This window comes from Acipenser ruthenus, chromosome 24 (genome assembly GCF_902713425.1).
Source record: "Acipenser ruthenus chromosome 24, fAciRut3.2 maternal haplotype, whole genome shotgun sequence".
Taxonomy (NCBI): domain Eukaryota; kingdom Metazoa; phylum Chordata; class Actinopteri; order Acipenseriformes; family Acipenseridae; genus Acipenser; species Acipenser ruthenus.
This window is the reverse complement of record NC_081212.1, coordinates 701,969-717,577: the sequence shown is the minus strand read 5'-3', so window position 1 is coordinate 717,577 and position 15,609 is coordinate 701,969. Positions and strand designations below refer to the sequence as shown.

The window sequence follows — 15,609 nt, the reverse complement described above, 5'->3', positions numbered from 1 at the left end:
CTTTTTTAAATCGCATTCTGAAAGCTACGTGTACAAATAAATACAAGACTTTACAGTAATTGTGTATTACACCTTTGCTCCGGTCGCAATTACCATAGTAACACGTTAAATAATAATAAGCACAGGTACAAACAATACAACGAAGAACGCACAGCATCTATATATCCTTCCCAGAGTCCCCTAGAAACAGCACTTCCGGTGAGCTCTGCCACCGCAGCATCTCAGTGGAGTCAGTGCCATTTGTACGTAGAAAGGAATTTATTATGTACGGTCTGGTAGAAGCCACATTACAAACCCCCAATCAGCGTGTGTTAACTGTTACATTAGATTAATATGATGACAAAACAAAAACAACATAAGGACATAAACAAAAATACATTTGCATATGTCACCAGCGACATGGCATCTTCGCGCATGCGTAGAAAGGGGATAGTTATAAAATCATAAATTAAAATATATGTATGTATTTTTAACCTATCGCAATAATTTGTACAAATACATGGTATATTTGACATCTAGTTTTTTTTTTTCAATCGACGACAATTATATACGTAGATCTTATTATGAATTATGTATTTAATTTTCATATAAAGTAACGGTCTGATTAATTTATTCTAAAAATGAAGCCTCCAGTATTGTTTTTTTGCCTCTACCAAGATGGCGTCTTTTTGCTTCATCCGCTAGTGCGCGGCGCGCATGCTCAGACGTCGCTTTGCTCAACTTTGCGCCAACTCCATGGAGGATGTAGCTGAGTCGGAGGCTGAAGCATAGGAACCATTAATAATAACAATAAGAAATATCCAGGAATTCATGCTGCGATTTCCGTTATACCGACTGTAAAGGATTATGTGAGTGCAGCCGAACCTCGTCTGCTCAACGGCTGAACGCGTGCATTTTTAGTGTTTTAGTTATTTTATTATGGAAGGGGGAATGTTTGCTGATCACCGGAGCATCTTTGCCACCACCAGTTACTGGTGCAGGAGAAGAAATGGGCTCCGTGTAGGCTAGGCCTCACCAAGGCCGAGCTTTAAACATAAACGGGTTTCTAAAGGATTTATGGTTCAACTTAACAACGACTCCCGACCGTTTTAAACCGGATCTCTCGGATAACACGGAACTATAGTGATCCCAGCATTTCTGTGCTTCATGAATACACCAAGAAGAAGGACTCGCAATACCTCAGTCAAAATCAAATACTGCCCGCTTGTACCGTAAACAACCTCCCCACATTCAGACACTGCAAGTGGGTTAATAAAAAACCTGGCACTCGGTTACGTTTGGATATCATTGTGGCGCCGTGTTTTACGTTGTTTTTTTTTTTCACGGTAATACGAGAAAGTGTTTTGTTTTCATTGTGGGGGAAAAAGGGAACGGTTCGTCTTGTTTATGAATGTGGGACAAAATGGAGACCAAAACGATAGTGTACGATTTGGATACCTCCGGGGGACTCATGGAGGTAAGGAACACAAAGCCTCTCTGAAAAGATATCCATTCTAGATATGTTAACAGTGCCAAAAAAAAAATGCTGAATGCACAAGTGCTTGTCCCTATGTGGGTTAGAAACCAAGGCAAAGCACACCTAGGAGTTTACGAGAGACATGCTTTACCGAGTCGCTATTTTCGTGTTTTATTGAACTGGCCGCCATTAACCACAGGATTACAGTATAGCCAATACCACCTTTTTGATGTCGATTTGATAACCATGTAGTAAATCAGTCATTTCAGTTTTGCGTAAGCGAACAATTAACCTGGGAGGGGTGAAACTGAAAGAAGTGATATTTTCCATTCAGACAGGCAGAGAGAGGGAGACCAAGCGCGAAATATACTGTGCTTGAATGCAACTAACCAGACAGCAGCTGTGTGTGTAAATATATAGCTGCACGCTAACAAAACTATATTATTATTATTGTGTATAAACAAAAACACAGAAATCAATGTTAGCGCCATGAAGTTCAAGCCAGCTTCAGCCTCGCGTTCTACATGGCTAAATATAATAGCAACATATATTCATGTATTGCAAATCCAGTACGCTAGTCCTTTTCTGGTAACGTGTGTGTGGCATTTTCAGCAAATACAAGCTCTGCTCGCTCCCCCTAAATCCGAAGACGTCGAAAAGAAGACCCGAAGGCAGGATAAAGAGGCTCGGAGAAGCGGCAGGGCGACCAATCACGACACCTGCGATAGCTGTAAGGAAGGAGGGGACCTGCTCTGTTGCGATCATTGTCCCGCTGCTTTCCACTTACAGTGCTGGTAAGGATGGGGGGATTCGGGGTAATGTCATACTAGCGACACACAAGCAGCACACACACGCAGTGTTGAACCCCCTTGCATACATACAGTGACAGCACTACACGCTTTGCGTGCGTTTGCTGCTACAGGTATTCTGCCCCTTTCGATGATTGGCAGCAATTATGCAAAACATGTCTGTCAATTCCTTTTATTGGAATGACATCCGGTGAGCTGGTAGTTTGAATACTGTCAAGGAAACCGAGTTTATTTTTATATTTACTATTTTTGTTTGTTTGTGTTGTCTAGCACTAATGTCGGGTGTTCCAGGTTCACCCGGGAATCGGGTCAACGGCTCGCGTGATTCTGGATTTCATTTTAATGTACACCAAAAAAAACTAGTTAGGCTCCCACCCCCACAGCTTCATTTTTAGATTTCTAATATAACCAAGACCTTGCATGACCGTGCTGCTTAATTCTGCATCTCATACAATTAAACCAGCATGTTTTTAGGTGCGGTTTGTTCGTTGTAGTTTTGCCTCGTTACAGACCCTTGCATTGTGTTGAACCTAGCAGCATGCAGCCCCTCATGCATCCACTGACTGAAACATAATGGAGTCTGTGCCGCTTGCCTCTGTGTTTACAATATGGCGACCTTGCTTTTAAATTATACTTTTATTCTCAGCGCCATTTTGCTTACATTGTCGATGTCAGTGGCACGCATGTGGATATTTTGATAGGATCGTGGGCACCGCAGCGCACACATGACGGGTTTCCTAGGTCACACCGTGTTATATAAACATTATTATTATTATTATTATTATTTTTTTTTTTCACGTAGACCCGTTGTTACTGTATTGCTGTTCTAAGCTTTGTCACGCTTGCAATACAGACAGGTAGTCCGTGTGTCTGCCGAGCTGTCGCTTCTCCATTCAACAAGAACCGAGTTCGCTTTTCAACCACAAATAACTTGAAACGCGGTTACTTCAGAGCTGGCTGTGCGGCTTGATGTAGATTAACGAGAATGTGAGAGATGTTTACTTTGGAAGCCGTTTTAAAACACTGGCTTGTTTGTTATTAGACTTTCCAAAATCAAAGTAAGAGAGGCAGATTTTTAAATGTTTTTTTCAAATTGTTTTTTCTTAAGATTTAAAAAGTTTCTTTTTGAATGTATCTATTTATTTATTTTTGTACTATATATTTTGCTTGCCAGCACAAATACCCGCCGGATGACAGTCCTGGGAACTAATTTAATTACATGCAGGGCAGTCTTCACTTTAAAAGGTTTTTATAGTTACGTGTGGCTGCTGCTTTGAGTGATTACCGAAGAGGAGTGCATGGTTGCAATGCTACCGGCACGTAACAGGACGTGATGCAGGCTGCAGTTCCCTCTTTCCTCCACCGCGTGCAAACTGAAATAACATTGCATTAAAAAACTAGCGGAACGTGATCTAGGCTGGACATTTCAAGGAACGCATTTTATAAAAAATAAATTGTTTAAATGTTGGAGGTAGAGGATCCTGCAGATTTAGAGGCAGTGCCACGTTTTAAAAAGCTTGTTCTGTAAAGAAGTCTCAGTACAGTTTTAAACCAAGGTGTGTGTGTTCTAGTTGTAGCTGCTGTTTGTTGCACTACCTGCTTTGTTTCCACTAGATCTTAAATACTCCCCTTTTAAATGCATTGTACCACCTGCACATAAAGGCAGGACTTGCAGCTAAAAGACTGAGACCAACAACCGTGGCACAGAACAACAGGGATCCGAATGTGAAGCTTCTGATGGGTCTCTATAGAACCAATTGGTTTTCTAAGTAACGGTAACACCCAGACTTTTCTCCGGTACAATATTAATATTCTGTGTAGTGAGAGTTCAGGTGCCATATAGGTGTGTCATTAAGAGGAATATTGGACCTTGCTTTGAAGGTTTTAATGCATTTAGGTCTTTCGATGCCTTTACAGCCACAGAAACATCTGCGATTGTGCTTCAAAAGGGGTAAGGTCTATTTTTAGAGTAGCAAGTAAAACACGCCTGGTGTTGGATATTTGCAGTTGTCATTGTCCTCTGATTTGATCAGGTGCCTTGTATTTTTCAAATCAGTTTTTACATGCATAGGCTTAGATGTCAGCTGTGCTTAATCTGAGCACAGCTGTTGCTGAGATGCACTGCTGTTTTTTGTCAGTAGTATTTCAAAGATCTTTTAAGATCATCATTCATGTCTGGGGCTACATTAAAAACGCAGTGCCAAGCCGAATACTGGATGGTTATTTCCATGCCTTGACAGAATACCTAACAAGTCATTTTCAATAACGGCTATCCTTAATTCATCAAAAAAATAAGGGGCAAAGTATCTGTTTGAATATGGTGTAGCAGGTTTTAGTCTCTGTTTATTTTTCATTTATTTTCTGCTGTCCGCAAAAGAGGTTCAATATCCGCTGATAAGTGGGTTGTACAGGGATGGCATCTGGTACTTTGTTACTTAGCCTTCATGCATGTGTGAAACACACATGGGTGTTCTCATTGAGTCTGATGAGAGTACAGGGATGGAAATATGACTCCCGTTGCATAGCGTTTTGATCCAGTCCTGATTTTACTAGGAGCTTAATGAGACACACCTGAGCTTGTTACCTACGCACTGTAGTTATTCAAGCTCGTAGTAAATCCTGGAATGGGTGAAACTGCTGTGCAATAGGAGTCTCATTTTCATCCCTGGAGTATATTCTCCCGGCTGCAGTTGTGTGCTGGGACTGTGGCTGGGATACAAGACTGCTGCTAAGTTTTTCTATTCCAGTCTCTTAACCACAGAACTTCCATGCATTTTCTAAACTGCTTTCTTCAGTTTTTGTTATTCTTCTCTGATGTTTTTAATCTGTTCGTTGTGTACTGCTGCATCAAGGGACAGTTTTTGTATATGAAGTAGTAGTTTATTGGAATATTTGTCAGAGACCCCCCCCCCTGTCAGAATGTGCTGGCGTTGAAGATTAGCAGAGCTCCAGAACGATCACGTTCAGATTGCCTTGCCAAGCTCCAGCACAATCCGATATGAGTGTGTTCGGACTAAGCAGTCTGTTTACTGTACCGAGTCAAAACCACCAGCATGGGACGCCTTCACCCGAGAGCAGGTTTCTGTTTCCATGGCTGAAAGAAATCTTCAAGGGCCGCTTTTCTTAACTTCTAATCTACATAACCGTGATCTGGATTTTGTAATCCTGTATTTTGCGATCAAGATTACTTTTCTGTGGATCGTTTTATCACTGCTGGATTGTATTTATTCAGATTACAAAGAATTACAATTACGAAATCCGTGGTGTTGTGTTTATTTATTTTTATTTTTTTTCCCCGATCACAAAATATAGGATTACAAAATCCAGACACTATTCTCCAGATTTTACAAGGTTTGAAAAACCAGCCCCTGGAGTCACAGCAGGTCTGTAGACAAGAATGTGGCTTTATAAAAGGGAAAAGTAAATAATGTGTAGTGGCACGCCTGTGTGGCATGAAGCCCTTCCACACAGAGCTGGCACAGCGTGTGTGCGCATGCGTGTGTGCGTGCGTGCGTGCGTTTAAAATAGGGTTTGCATTTTGCAGGCTCATCGAGATCATTTCATTTTACCAAATCTTATCACATTGCACATAAATGCCATTTTGCGATTGCATCACATAAATTCTCACCTCCTATAACAGTTGTAGGTGGTAAAGCTTTTATACATGAAGTGCTTTAGGAACAGTGCTTTATTTTTTATTTTTTCTCAAATCTCAATTTTCTCCAGTAGGTTTACATTGCAATAGAAATACAAGACAATGAATTCTGCTAGTCTCTTGCTGTTTCAGTTTGACACAATGCAATACTCTGAATCGGTGTTGAATCGGAGAGGTCGTTAAGCTAACTCAAACAGCTCTCAGAAGCCCTTTGTATTGTAACGTGAATTGCCTCACTCAAATACCTGACTGTCTCCTCTCCCGAACTCCTAGTAACCCACCCCTGAGTGAGGAGATGCTGCCCCCGGGAGACTGGATGTGTCATCGCTGCATGGTCCAGAGGAAGGTGAATAAGCTTGTGTTTTTTTATGTTATTTGTTTTCTATGTTTATGACTTGTTTAAAATGACTGTTGCTGTGAATGGGGTCAGAGCTGGTCTCTGTGCAGCTGCAATGCAAGCAAGCGTTTCCTCTGCTTCTGCTGTTGACACTTCAGAAGGCAGGATGTGTGTTGTGTGATATGGAGGCTTGCGTCTGCCTGACATCTTCTATTAGATGTGCAATACTTTCAGTAATGAATTGGACAGGCACAGCACTGAACTGATTTGCAGCTACATTACTCAGTAGGCTACAGAGATTTCAGGCAGGCAGAACAGATTTACAGCTCAGTTGAGTACTTGTACATTTTTTATTTTAGAAGACAAAATAACAGTGAAGAATAAAAATAGGAAATTTTGGTAATTTTTAAAAACAAACAAAAGCACCAATGATCAGTACAAAGCAGTGAGCTCCAGAGATCCTGAGATATGACCTGTTTGAACAGCAAAGCTGCATTCCTGTATGGCTTCTCGATCCAGATAACAGAACGGGCGGTTCTTATCGCAGACTCTTCTTTGTTTCATTTATTTTTTCATTCAATAAATGTTTATTTTTAAAAGCAGCATTTTAAGAAAAAAGGTCAAAAGTATCGGACAGAGATAAAAACTGCTTCTTCGACGCCATGTTCTGTGCACCAGTATTTGTGAAGATAAGGTTAAAAGGCTTCAGCCTCCAGCATCTTTGAGGATGAAAAACAAGCAGGATCCACCAGCAGCACACAGGCTCATTGCTGGAACCCTGGGCAAGGGAAAGATCAAACCCCCAGCATCTGGTGTTGGTGCACACATTTTACACACAAACACACGCACGCACGCACGCGCGCACGGGGGCAGGGTTCATTTCTTCTCTTCATCTCTGCAGATGCATTTACAGTTACAGTTTTTTTTTTAAATTTATTAAACGCATGCATGACTTTTTTTTTTTTAATTTATGTATTTTATAAAATGATAAATAAAACAAAGCTAGGGCTTTAGGACTGCACTGTTCAAAAGGTTTGCCTGTGAGCATAGATTGGTTAAGTCCTGAGTGTGTCTGAATGTGGGGTCTATTCAGCTCATCTAAACTGTGGCAGATCTAGATAACCGCCACAGTTTAAAACAAATAAAATCGGGACACACTGCGTGGTACTTGGCTTTGAAAGACTGCGTCTGTGCGTTTAATCTCCTAACCTCTTGACCGAATTCCCATTGGAATAGAAGCGTGAGCAGAAGAAGCTGGGACAGGTGAACGGGCTGGTGGACAGGCAGCTGGCGAAGAGCACAGCGTCCCCCACCTCGGAGCTGGAGCTGGGGGGCCTGCGGCTGGACGGCAGCGGGGGAGGCGCGGGGCTCAAGGCCGCGGTGACGCAGGTGAAGATCCTGGAGCGCAGGGCCAGCAGCCGCCCCGGCACGCCCACCTCCATCGCCAGCAGCACGGACACGCCCACCCCCTCGGAGCAGAACGACGTGGACGAGGACCTGCTGGACGTGGAGGATGAGGCGCCTGGCTCGGAGCCCGACTGTGCCACCCCCGTCTCCTCCACCCCGCACCTCAAGCGCCCCTTCGAGCTGCTCATCGCCGCCGCCCTGGAGCGCAACCCCACTCAGTTCCAGCTACCCAACGACCTCACCTGCACCACAGCACTTCCAGGTGAGGCGGGCCGGGCAGGAAGGGGGCGCGTTCAGGCTAGGTGGGGTGGGGTGGGGTGGGGTGGGGAGGGGTGGGGGGTGGGGGGTGGGGGCGGAGGCAGAAAGAGCTTTGGAAATGTTTAAAGAAAAAAAAAAAAAAAAACTCATCACTCTATAAATTGCTTGATTTTGTGTATAACACTGTATGTGTACAGAATGTATTGAAGGTATGAAAAAAGCAGGGATGGGAATTCCCATTGCATAGCAGTTCCTGGTTTTACTGTGAGTTAACACACCTGAGCTTGTTACCTAGACACTGGCTAATCAAGCTTGTAGTAAAACCTGGAACGGGGGAAACTGCTATGCAATAGGAGTCTTATTTCCATCCCTGGAACTGAGACTGAGAAGAAATGTTGAATGTGAAATAAATTGGATTGCACTGTACACTTCCTGCTGTGTGAGACGTGTGTTTTGTCTGCATGCTATTTCTTCAGGAACCAGTAAAAGGAGAAGGAAAGAGGAGATGACGGGGAAGAACGTGAAGAAAGCACAGCACGAGCTCGACCACCACGGACTCGTGCCACTGCCTGTTAAAGTGTGCTTCACATGCAACAGGTAGGAGTCTGCTTTCATTGCACTGTTACACGTGGAACACATGTGAAAGGACAGTGCAGTCATCTGGCAGACCAGGCCAGCACTCAAACATGGAATTCACAAGTGCTGCAGCTGTTGGAAAAAGCGCATTCAAATCATTCAATGGGTTTCATTTTTTGTGTTTGTTTTTTTTGTCGCTGCGAGGATGATGTTTTTGCTGCCTGTAAAGCTAAGCATTTACAAGTGCAATCAGAAAAGCGGTGATTAGAGCAGAATTGCTCTTTGAAAAGAGAGCTGTCATTACTGTGAAAATGGCAAATCCTTAAAAGGAAAAGTGACTGTAAATCATTCGCAGGAAATCATCTGGCGACGCAGAATAAAACGTGTCTATCCGCTGGTAATTTGCTTGTCATTAAAACCAGCTGTTTGCCAGCCTTTAGTTCTGAGAGATTTTTCTGTTTTTCAGCTGTTTTTCTGTGACTGTTTTAACCTCTTCACGTTACTGAAGGTTAAAATAAGGGTCCACTTTAAACCACAAGTAATCGTATACCAGGGATATTATAATGTTGGTTCACTAACTTGCGCTGCTGCTATTATTAGTATTATTATTATTATTAGTCAGAACTCATCTTTATCTGTGTACTGTATTGAATACACTCTAAATTCCCCTTCAGTTGGACACAAATTGCAACATTGTTGGCACTGTCCTGTTCCAGAAGGAATGGCTGGGTTTGTGGTTCCTGTGGGTGTGTCTTGGATTCTTTGTGGTTGTCTTCAATGCGTTCAGAATAGCAAACTAAATAAGGGCTTGATTAAAAAAAGCAGAAAGAGAATGCTTGACGTCTTTGATTTCAGCATGATTAGAGGGCTAAAGACTGGCAAGGAACACAAAAAAATAAAAGAGAAGTCAGTCAAAAGGCTGCTTCAAGCTTCATAGTCAGACAGCAATGACAGGCCCTTTTTATAGGTGACATGTTGATTTAATAGACTGTTACATTGTAGTTGCTTTTTATTCCTTTACCTGATTACCGTGCTTACCTTCCCTCAGGAGCTGCAGGGTGGCCCCTCTGATTCAGTGTGATTACTGCCCTCTCCTGTTCCACATGGACTGCCTCGATCCACCCCTCACTGCCATGCCAACGGGCAAGTGGATGTGCCCCAATCACATCGAGCACATCGTGGTGAGTTCCTGTAGCAAGCCAGTGAACAGCATCCGAGTACCTACTGCTGCTGCTGCTGCCCCTAGATTGAAAGTCTGGTTGTGTGTTGCAAACGCGCACGTACCTCAAACTGTTTCAAAGTCTTACTTGCTCAAAGCCGTACACGGACATATCTTAAGGGCACTCTGTGGAGTGCTGGTCATTTCTCTTGATTGAACCCGGTTCCTCTCTTCCTGTCGTTCCAGCTGAATCGAAAGAGCATGACGCTCAGTAAGAGGTGTCAGATCTTTGACCAGTTCCAGGACCGGATATCTCAGCACGCTGTCAAGGTGGACTTCTTACACAAAGTGCATAGGAAGCACCCGCCCAACCGGAGAACAGCCCGCCCTCTGAAGAAGAGAACGCTCAAGGTAGTGACGCAGTTTCTCTGCTTGTGCCACTTTCCCTCGTGTTGACGGACTCTGGTTTCAAGGCTTGCACATGTTGACTGGAGAAACTGCTCATTGTTGATTGTGTACAGTCCCGTGCATTTCCTGAGCCTCGGTTTCTTTAGATCAGGGTACGCTGAATAAGCCTCCTTTATTTTGCTACAGGTTCCTGATGCAATAAAGTCTCAGTACCAGTATCCACCTCCACTGCTGGCCCCAGCGGGGATTCGCAATGGAGAGCTGGTCTGTAATGGGATCCCCGAGCCGCCACAGAAGCACCTTCCCACTTCCCAGCACTTAGCCAGCGAGGCAGAGCAGCAGGAGGTAAGAGGGGGAATTTGTGATGGTCAAGCTAAAAACTCAAGTATTTCACTGATACTAAGGTATATGGAAAGCTTGTATTATTAAATAAACGTAATACAGTCCCTATATTAAATACAAAAAAGTGATAATAAAGTAATAATTTTATATATAGGCTAGATGAACTCCTTATATATATATATATATAAAAAGCCAGAATTTGCATCTGCATTTGTGGAAGCAGGGCCCGAAAGGCAAACACATCTAGTGTGCTTTTTGTTTCGTGCTTTGTGTTCAGGGTGTACTCACTGTTTAGTTGCAGTTCCTAACTAACCCTTTTCTTTTTTTTTTTTTTTTTTTGCAGTGGCTTCGTTGTGTCGTTGCACTTCAGTGCAGCATTTTCAGACATTTATCTGCTAGGCAGATGCCGTTGTCATCGTCGTATTGGGACTCTGAAAAGGCTGACATTAAGCCTTGCATTTTAGGAGACAAATCAATAGGCAGCTCTTTCCATGCAGCCGACAGGACAGCCCCACCCTGCCCGCAGCCTTGTAGCACACCAATAAGCACCTCCGGGACGCCGACGGTTCTCAGCTCCTCGGACTCCGCAGAGGATCGCGGGTGCAGCTCCTGTCCCGAGAAGTCCTGCAGGACCAACGCTTGCGGGACGTCGAACGGACCTTTGGAACCTCAGTCGAAAGTGAACGGGCCTCATTCGTGCAGCGCTGTGGCGGAGGGTTGCAGACAGACTGATGCTCATCAGAGACTCCCGGCCACGCCCAGCCCTACGTGGCTCAGGCCGCAGACCCCCCCTTCCCTTCAGAACCACGTGGCCGGGCCGGTTATAAAGACTGAGAATGCGACTGGGCCCAGCGCTTGTGCACAGAGGGGGCCCGTCGCTGCCATAAGCGTGCCTGCCTCTCCTTCCAACTCCTGTGCCAACATGGAAACCATCTCCTCTTCCAGCACCAGCAGTGGCGTTAGTCTGCAGCTGAGATCCGTGACTCCACTCTCCACCGGGGGGCAGTCTACAGCGCTAACGAGCAGGAGTATGACATCACCTGCGGCAGGTACCAGAGCAGTCACTCCGCCCAGAGCAACAGCAGCACCTCCGGACAGCTCCCTGGCAAAGAGACTGGGCTCACCAGCGCCACCTACAGGTATGCAGCCAGCACAGGCCATAATGACAAAAATAAATAAATGGGTGTGAATGCAAGCCCGGTGATTTGTATCTTGTTTCGTGTGGAAGTTCAGCAGAGCTGTGTAAAATGCTTGTAAGGGAAGTTTTAAAGAATCTTGCTTATCGTGCAGATGTGATGACCCTGTTTTATTATATAAGGTACAGTTGAAGACGGTAGACTCCTATCGTGGCTGCTGTAGCCAGTGTATACATGCCCTCTGTCACTGTCCTTCATTGCTGGGTCCTGGTGTCCGGTTCTAGGTTCTGATGTAGTACCCAGCTGGGTTCTGTAGAGGCCCGGGTAGATGCTGTGCTAACCCTTTTGCAGGCTGTCTAACATTTTGTTTCTTTGTTTTTTCCCCAGACGGTAAAGTAAGTGCAAGCACGCTGTCGACGGGGAGCAGTTCATCATTCTCAGCGTTTTTCAGCTCCAGTTCCTCTGCCATGGCTGACCTTGCCAGCTCAATGAAAGCTCTAATAGAGGGAAACGGGGGTGAGTTTTAGCTGCCTGCACGTTTGATCAGATGTGATTTCCAGAAGCCTGTGCAAGTCAGATACTCCAGTGATGCCAGTGGAAGGATGAGCTGGATGATGCGTGGTGTTGAACGCGGCTGCTGTGTTAAAGTCTGTGCTTGTTGTGTTCCAGAGATCGAGTTGAGTAAGCTGGATGAGAAGTTTATCAAGCTCCTGGCCTGGCAGCGGATCCAGCAGCTGTTTCCTCCCAAAGCTCTTCCCCAGCAGCAGAGCCGTGTCAGCCCCCCGCAGAGGGCTCCCTCTCCCTCTCCCTCTCCCTCTCCCTCTCCCTCCCCAGCACCGCACACTGAAGGTAGGGGTCCCCCGCACACTGCTCTCTCTCTCTGTGGAGCAAGTCAAGTAGATTTGTATTGGCAACTCCTTCATTTAAACACTGGTAATAAATGTAATGTGTGTTTTTTTTTTTTTTGTTTCTTTTCAATTTTTTTAGCACAAAAAAAGGAGGTGCAAGCTCGGGCAGTATTTTATCCACTCATGGGCAAAGGAGGAGCAGTAAATATGTGCTATAGGACGCTGTACATAGGAACCGGTAAGCATCTATTAAATGATACTGCACGCTTTTTTTATGTTTGAAGCTCAGCTGGCAGTACAGACTTTGTGGAGCTGCAAATCTCCAGAGACTGGTATAAAACAAAGCTTTTCTTTCCTCTGCTTTAACAGCATTGTTCCATCTTTGCATTCTCTTTGCAGGTGCTGACATGGACGTGTGCCTTGCAGATTATGGTCACTGTAACTATGTGTCGGGCAAACACGCCTGTATATTTTATGATGAGGTAGGTTCTCTTCGGGATGAATGAAAACCTCCTAGGCTGTCTGGACCTTGTACACAGCTTATGTGCTGCACATGTACCTGCTTACTGGTTAACTGTGAATAACTTGCCAAGGCAGCCGCAAGTAAGGGAAACGGCATGTGCTCAAGAAAAATCTGCAATAAAACTGGAGGCATTCACCCAACTCCTGTTTGTAATGTTCAAACCACTTTGGGGGGGGGGGGCGGGACGACAGATGAACATATTTATTTGATAAAACACAGGCACATTCAGGATTTAATCATTGCAAAATGTATTTCAGGAGGCGAGGGTCTCCTAATATATAAGGGTAACTCGGTCAATGGATTATTTCTTTATTCATTTTAAAAAGAAACTCATTTAGATTATTAAGAAAGTAGGACCAGTCTACAGACAGGTGTTACGCTTTCCTTTCTCTTTTAAATAAAAGAATGATGCTCCTACATTTCTTTCTTTCTTTCATTTTAAGAACACAAAGCATTACGAGCTTCTCAACTACAGTGAGCACGGAACAACGGTGGACAATGTCTTGTACTCCTGTGACTTCTCAGAGAAGAGCTTGCCCGCCCCTTCCAGTAGCGTTGTTTTCAAAGTGCAGAATGTCATACGTAAGTACGGTGTGGTGCCATCTGCGTTTAACATGACCCGTTCTTCAATGATCAAACGTCTTGCGTTGAGACTAAACACAGGGCAGATGTACTCGGATGTGCTTGTCCGAAAAACAATTTTTTTTTTTTTTTAAGATCTCCTTCTATTGTGACTAGCTGTTCTTTTTTAAGACCTTTTTACTCTTTGGTAGTCCTGTGCAACAGGGCGGAGGCTGGGCGTGAACAGGCGACCCCGCACACTGCAAGCGAGCGCCTTAGCCACAATGCAGAAGAGCTTTTAATCTCATCTACCTGACGGGACAGAATCCGTAACAGTATCACACAACACTGCCCGTTCCAGATAGAGCGGAGGGATCACACTTTGTATGCTCAGTGTTTAACCCCTGGTTTGTTCCCCACAGGGCGGTGCAAGAAGAGGAAACAGGAGGAGGAATTGCAGCAGCAGAGGGAGGTGGCAGGAGCGGGGCTCGGGGCTGGAGACGGGGAGGGCGAGGTCGTGGGCATGGGGGTGATGAGCTGCCAGGCCCAGGGCCCTCACAGGACACCCTGTAACTGCAAAGCCAGCAGCTCCAGCCTGATCGGGGGCAGTGGGGCCGGCTGGGAGGGGACCGCGCTGCTGCACCACGGCAGCTACATCAAACTGGGCTGCCTGCAGTTCGTCTTCAGCATCACGGAGTTCGCTGGCAAGCAGCCGGTGCAGGAGGAGGAGGCAGCAGCAGCAGCAGCAGCGGACTGGGACGAAAAGCATTCGCAAAAACTACATCAAGCGCCAGTGTTGAGGTCCAACTCTGTACCTTAACTAAAAAAAAACCACAAAAACATCCAATCCAAATTGGAGAGGAAAAGGACTGTCAAGACCTGTTTTTAAAACGTTCACACGTTTGCATGGAAGTGAAGTACAAATCTTTTTTTTTTTTTTACTGATTTTATGAGCAAGTTGCACATATAGAATTTATACGAATATACTTTTTTATAATTTTTTTTTTTTTTTAAATACAAACGTTACAGATTTGCATAAAAAAAAAAAAAACATTTAAACCAAGAAGGGATACTTTGATCGTCCTCCGCGTTCTACATGAACTGAAGTTGAGAAACGAAAAAAGAAAGACAGGTTTCCATGTACTTGTAAAGTTATTAGAAGACTTGTTCTATTTTGTGCCAGTAAGGATCGTTTTTATATAAACATGCTCAAGGTTTTTTGTTTTGTTTTTTCATAAGCAGAAACGTATCACTCTTTCATTTAATGGATACACAGTTATACTATCCAGGCTTCTTCTTTGCTACTTTTGCACTACAGGTAGCTTACCATGTATTGTCATTATATATGTGTGTATATATATATATATATATATATATATATATATATATATATATATATAATGTATGTGTGTGTGTGAATCAGTTTTTATCTGATTTCTATGTTCACTTTCTACAAGGACAGCTAGCATTGGATTCCACGTACATGCACCATGCATTGTGTTCAGTTGTTTTTAACTGTGTACAGTCAGTGCTACATGTACTTTGCCACGGGCTCCTGTTGTGTTGTATTGTAGTGTAAAAAGCCCTGATTTGTCGTAACCCTGTTCAGAGCCCTGGTTCTTTTCAATACAGTAGTTCACATGTAAATATGGACTGCATTGTTTTAGATTTTACAGATGGACACTTTTCATGTATTCTGTGTATATATATATATATAAAAATAACTTACTTTTGACTTCTCTTGTTGCCTGTCTGTTATAACATTGTAAATACATAAAGATTTTTTTAAGAACAAGATTAAAAAAATGTAGGTCTGTATTTTCTTTTTCTTTTTTTTGGCAGCTAAACAGCCGACAACGTACTAAATACGGAAATGCATCTATCTGTCGTGTGTGTGTAGAAAACACATGCAACCCAGACGCGTGTGCAAAGAACATCAGCAAGGGGTCAGGGCTTACTCTGCACAGGGTTAAACAGGGACAGCACCAGCAAGGGGTCAGGGCTTACCCAGAGCGCACTCTGCACAGGGTTAAACAGGGACAGCACCAGCAAGGGGTCAGGGCTTACCCAGAGCGCACTCTGCACAGGGTTAAACAGGGATAGTTTTTCAGCGCACTCCCTTGCACACACTGAG

General features: G+C 44.1%; 1 protein-coding gene across 1 annotated transcript; it reads left to right on the top strand.

Moving 5' to 3' along the window:
- Positions 1–624: 624 nt before the first annotated feature.
- Positions 625–15,210, top strand: LOC117963349 (PHD finger protein 12-like). Its single transcript, XM_058997836.1, has 15 exons — positions 625–1,456; positions 2,069–2,250; positions 6,194–6,266; positions 7,494–7,926; positions 8,399–8,519; positions 9,547–9,679; positions 9,904–10,068; positions 10,252–10,410; positions 10,751–11,546; positions 11,931–12,059; positions 12,213–12,392; positions 12,531–12,629; positions 12,791–12,873; positions 13,358–13,496; positions 13,898–15,210. Exons 1-15 carry the CDS (start codon positions 1,391–1,393, stop codon positions 14,293–14,295), a joined length of 3,156 nt encoding a protein of 1,051 aa, XP_058853819.1. The 5' UTR covers positions 625–1,390; the 3' UTR covers positions 14,296–15,210.
- Positions 15,211–15,609: the final 399 nt, after the last annotated feature.

Excerpts from the sequence above, each read along its gene's own strand:
- LOC117963349 (XM_058997836.1), top strand. The coding sequence starts at position 1,391 with ATGTGGGACAAAATGGAGACCAAAACGATAGTGTACGATTTGGATACC. Across the intron at positions 2,251-6,193 it reads GCTTTCCACTTACAGTGCTG|TAACCCACCCCTGAGTGAGG; the intron begins GTAAGGATGGGG and ends CCGAACTCCTAG. Across the intron at positions 12,874-13,357 it reads CCTGTATATTTTATGATGAG|AACACAAAGCATTACGAGCT; the intron begins GTAGGTTCTCTT and ends TTTCATTTTAAG.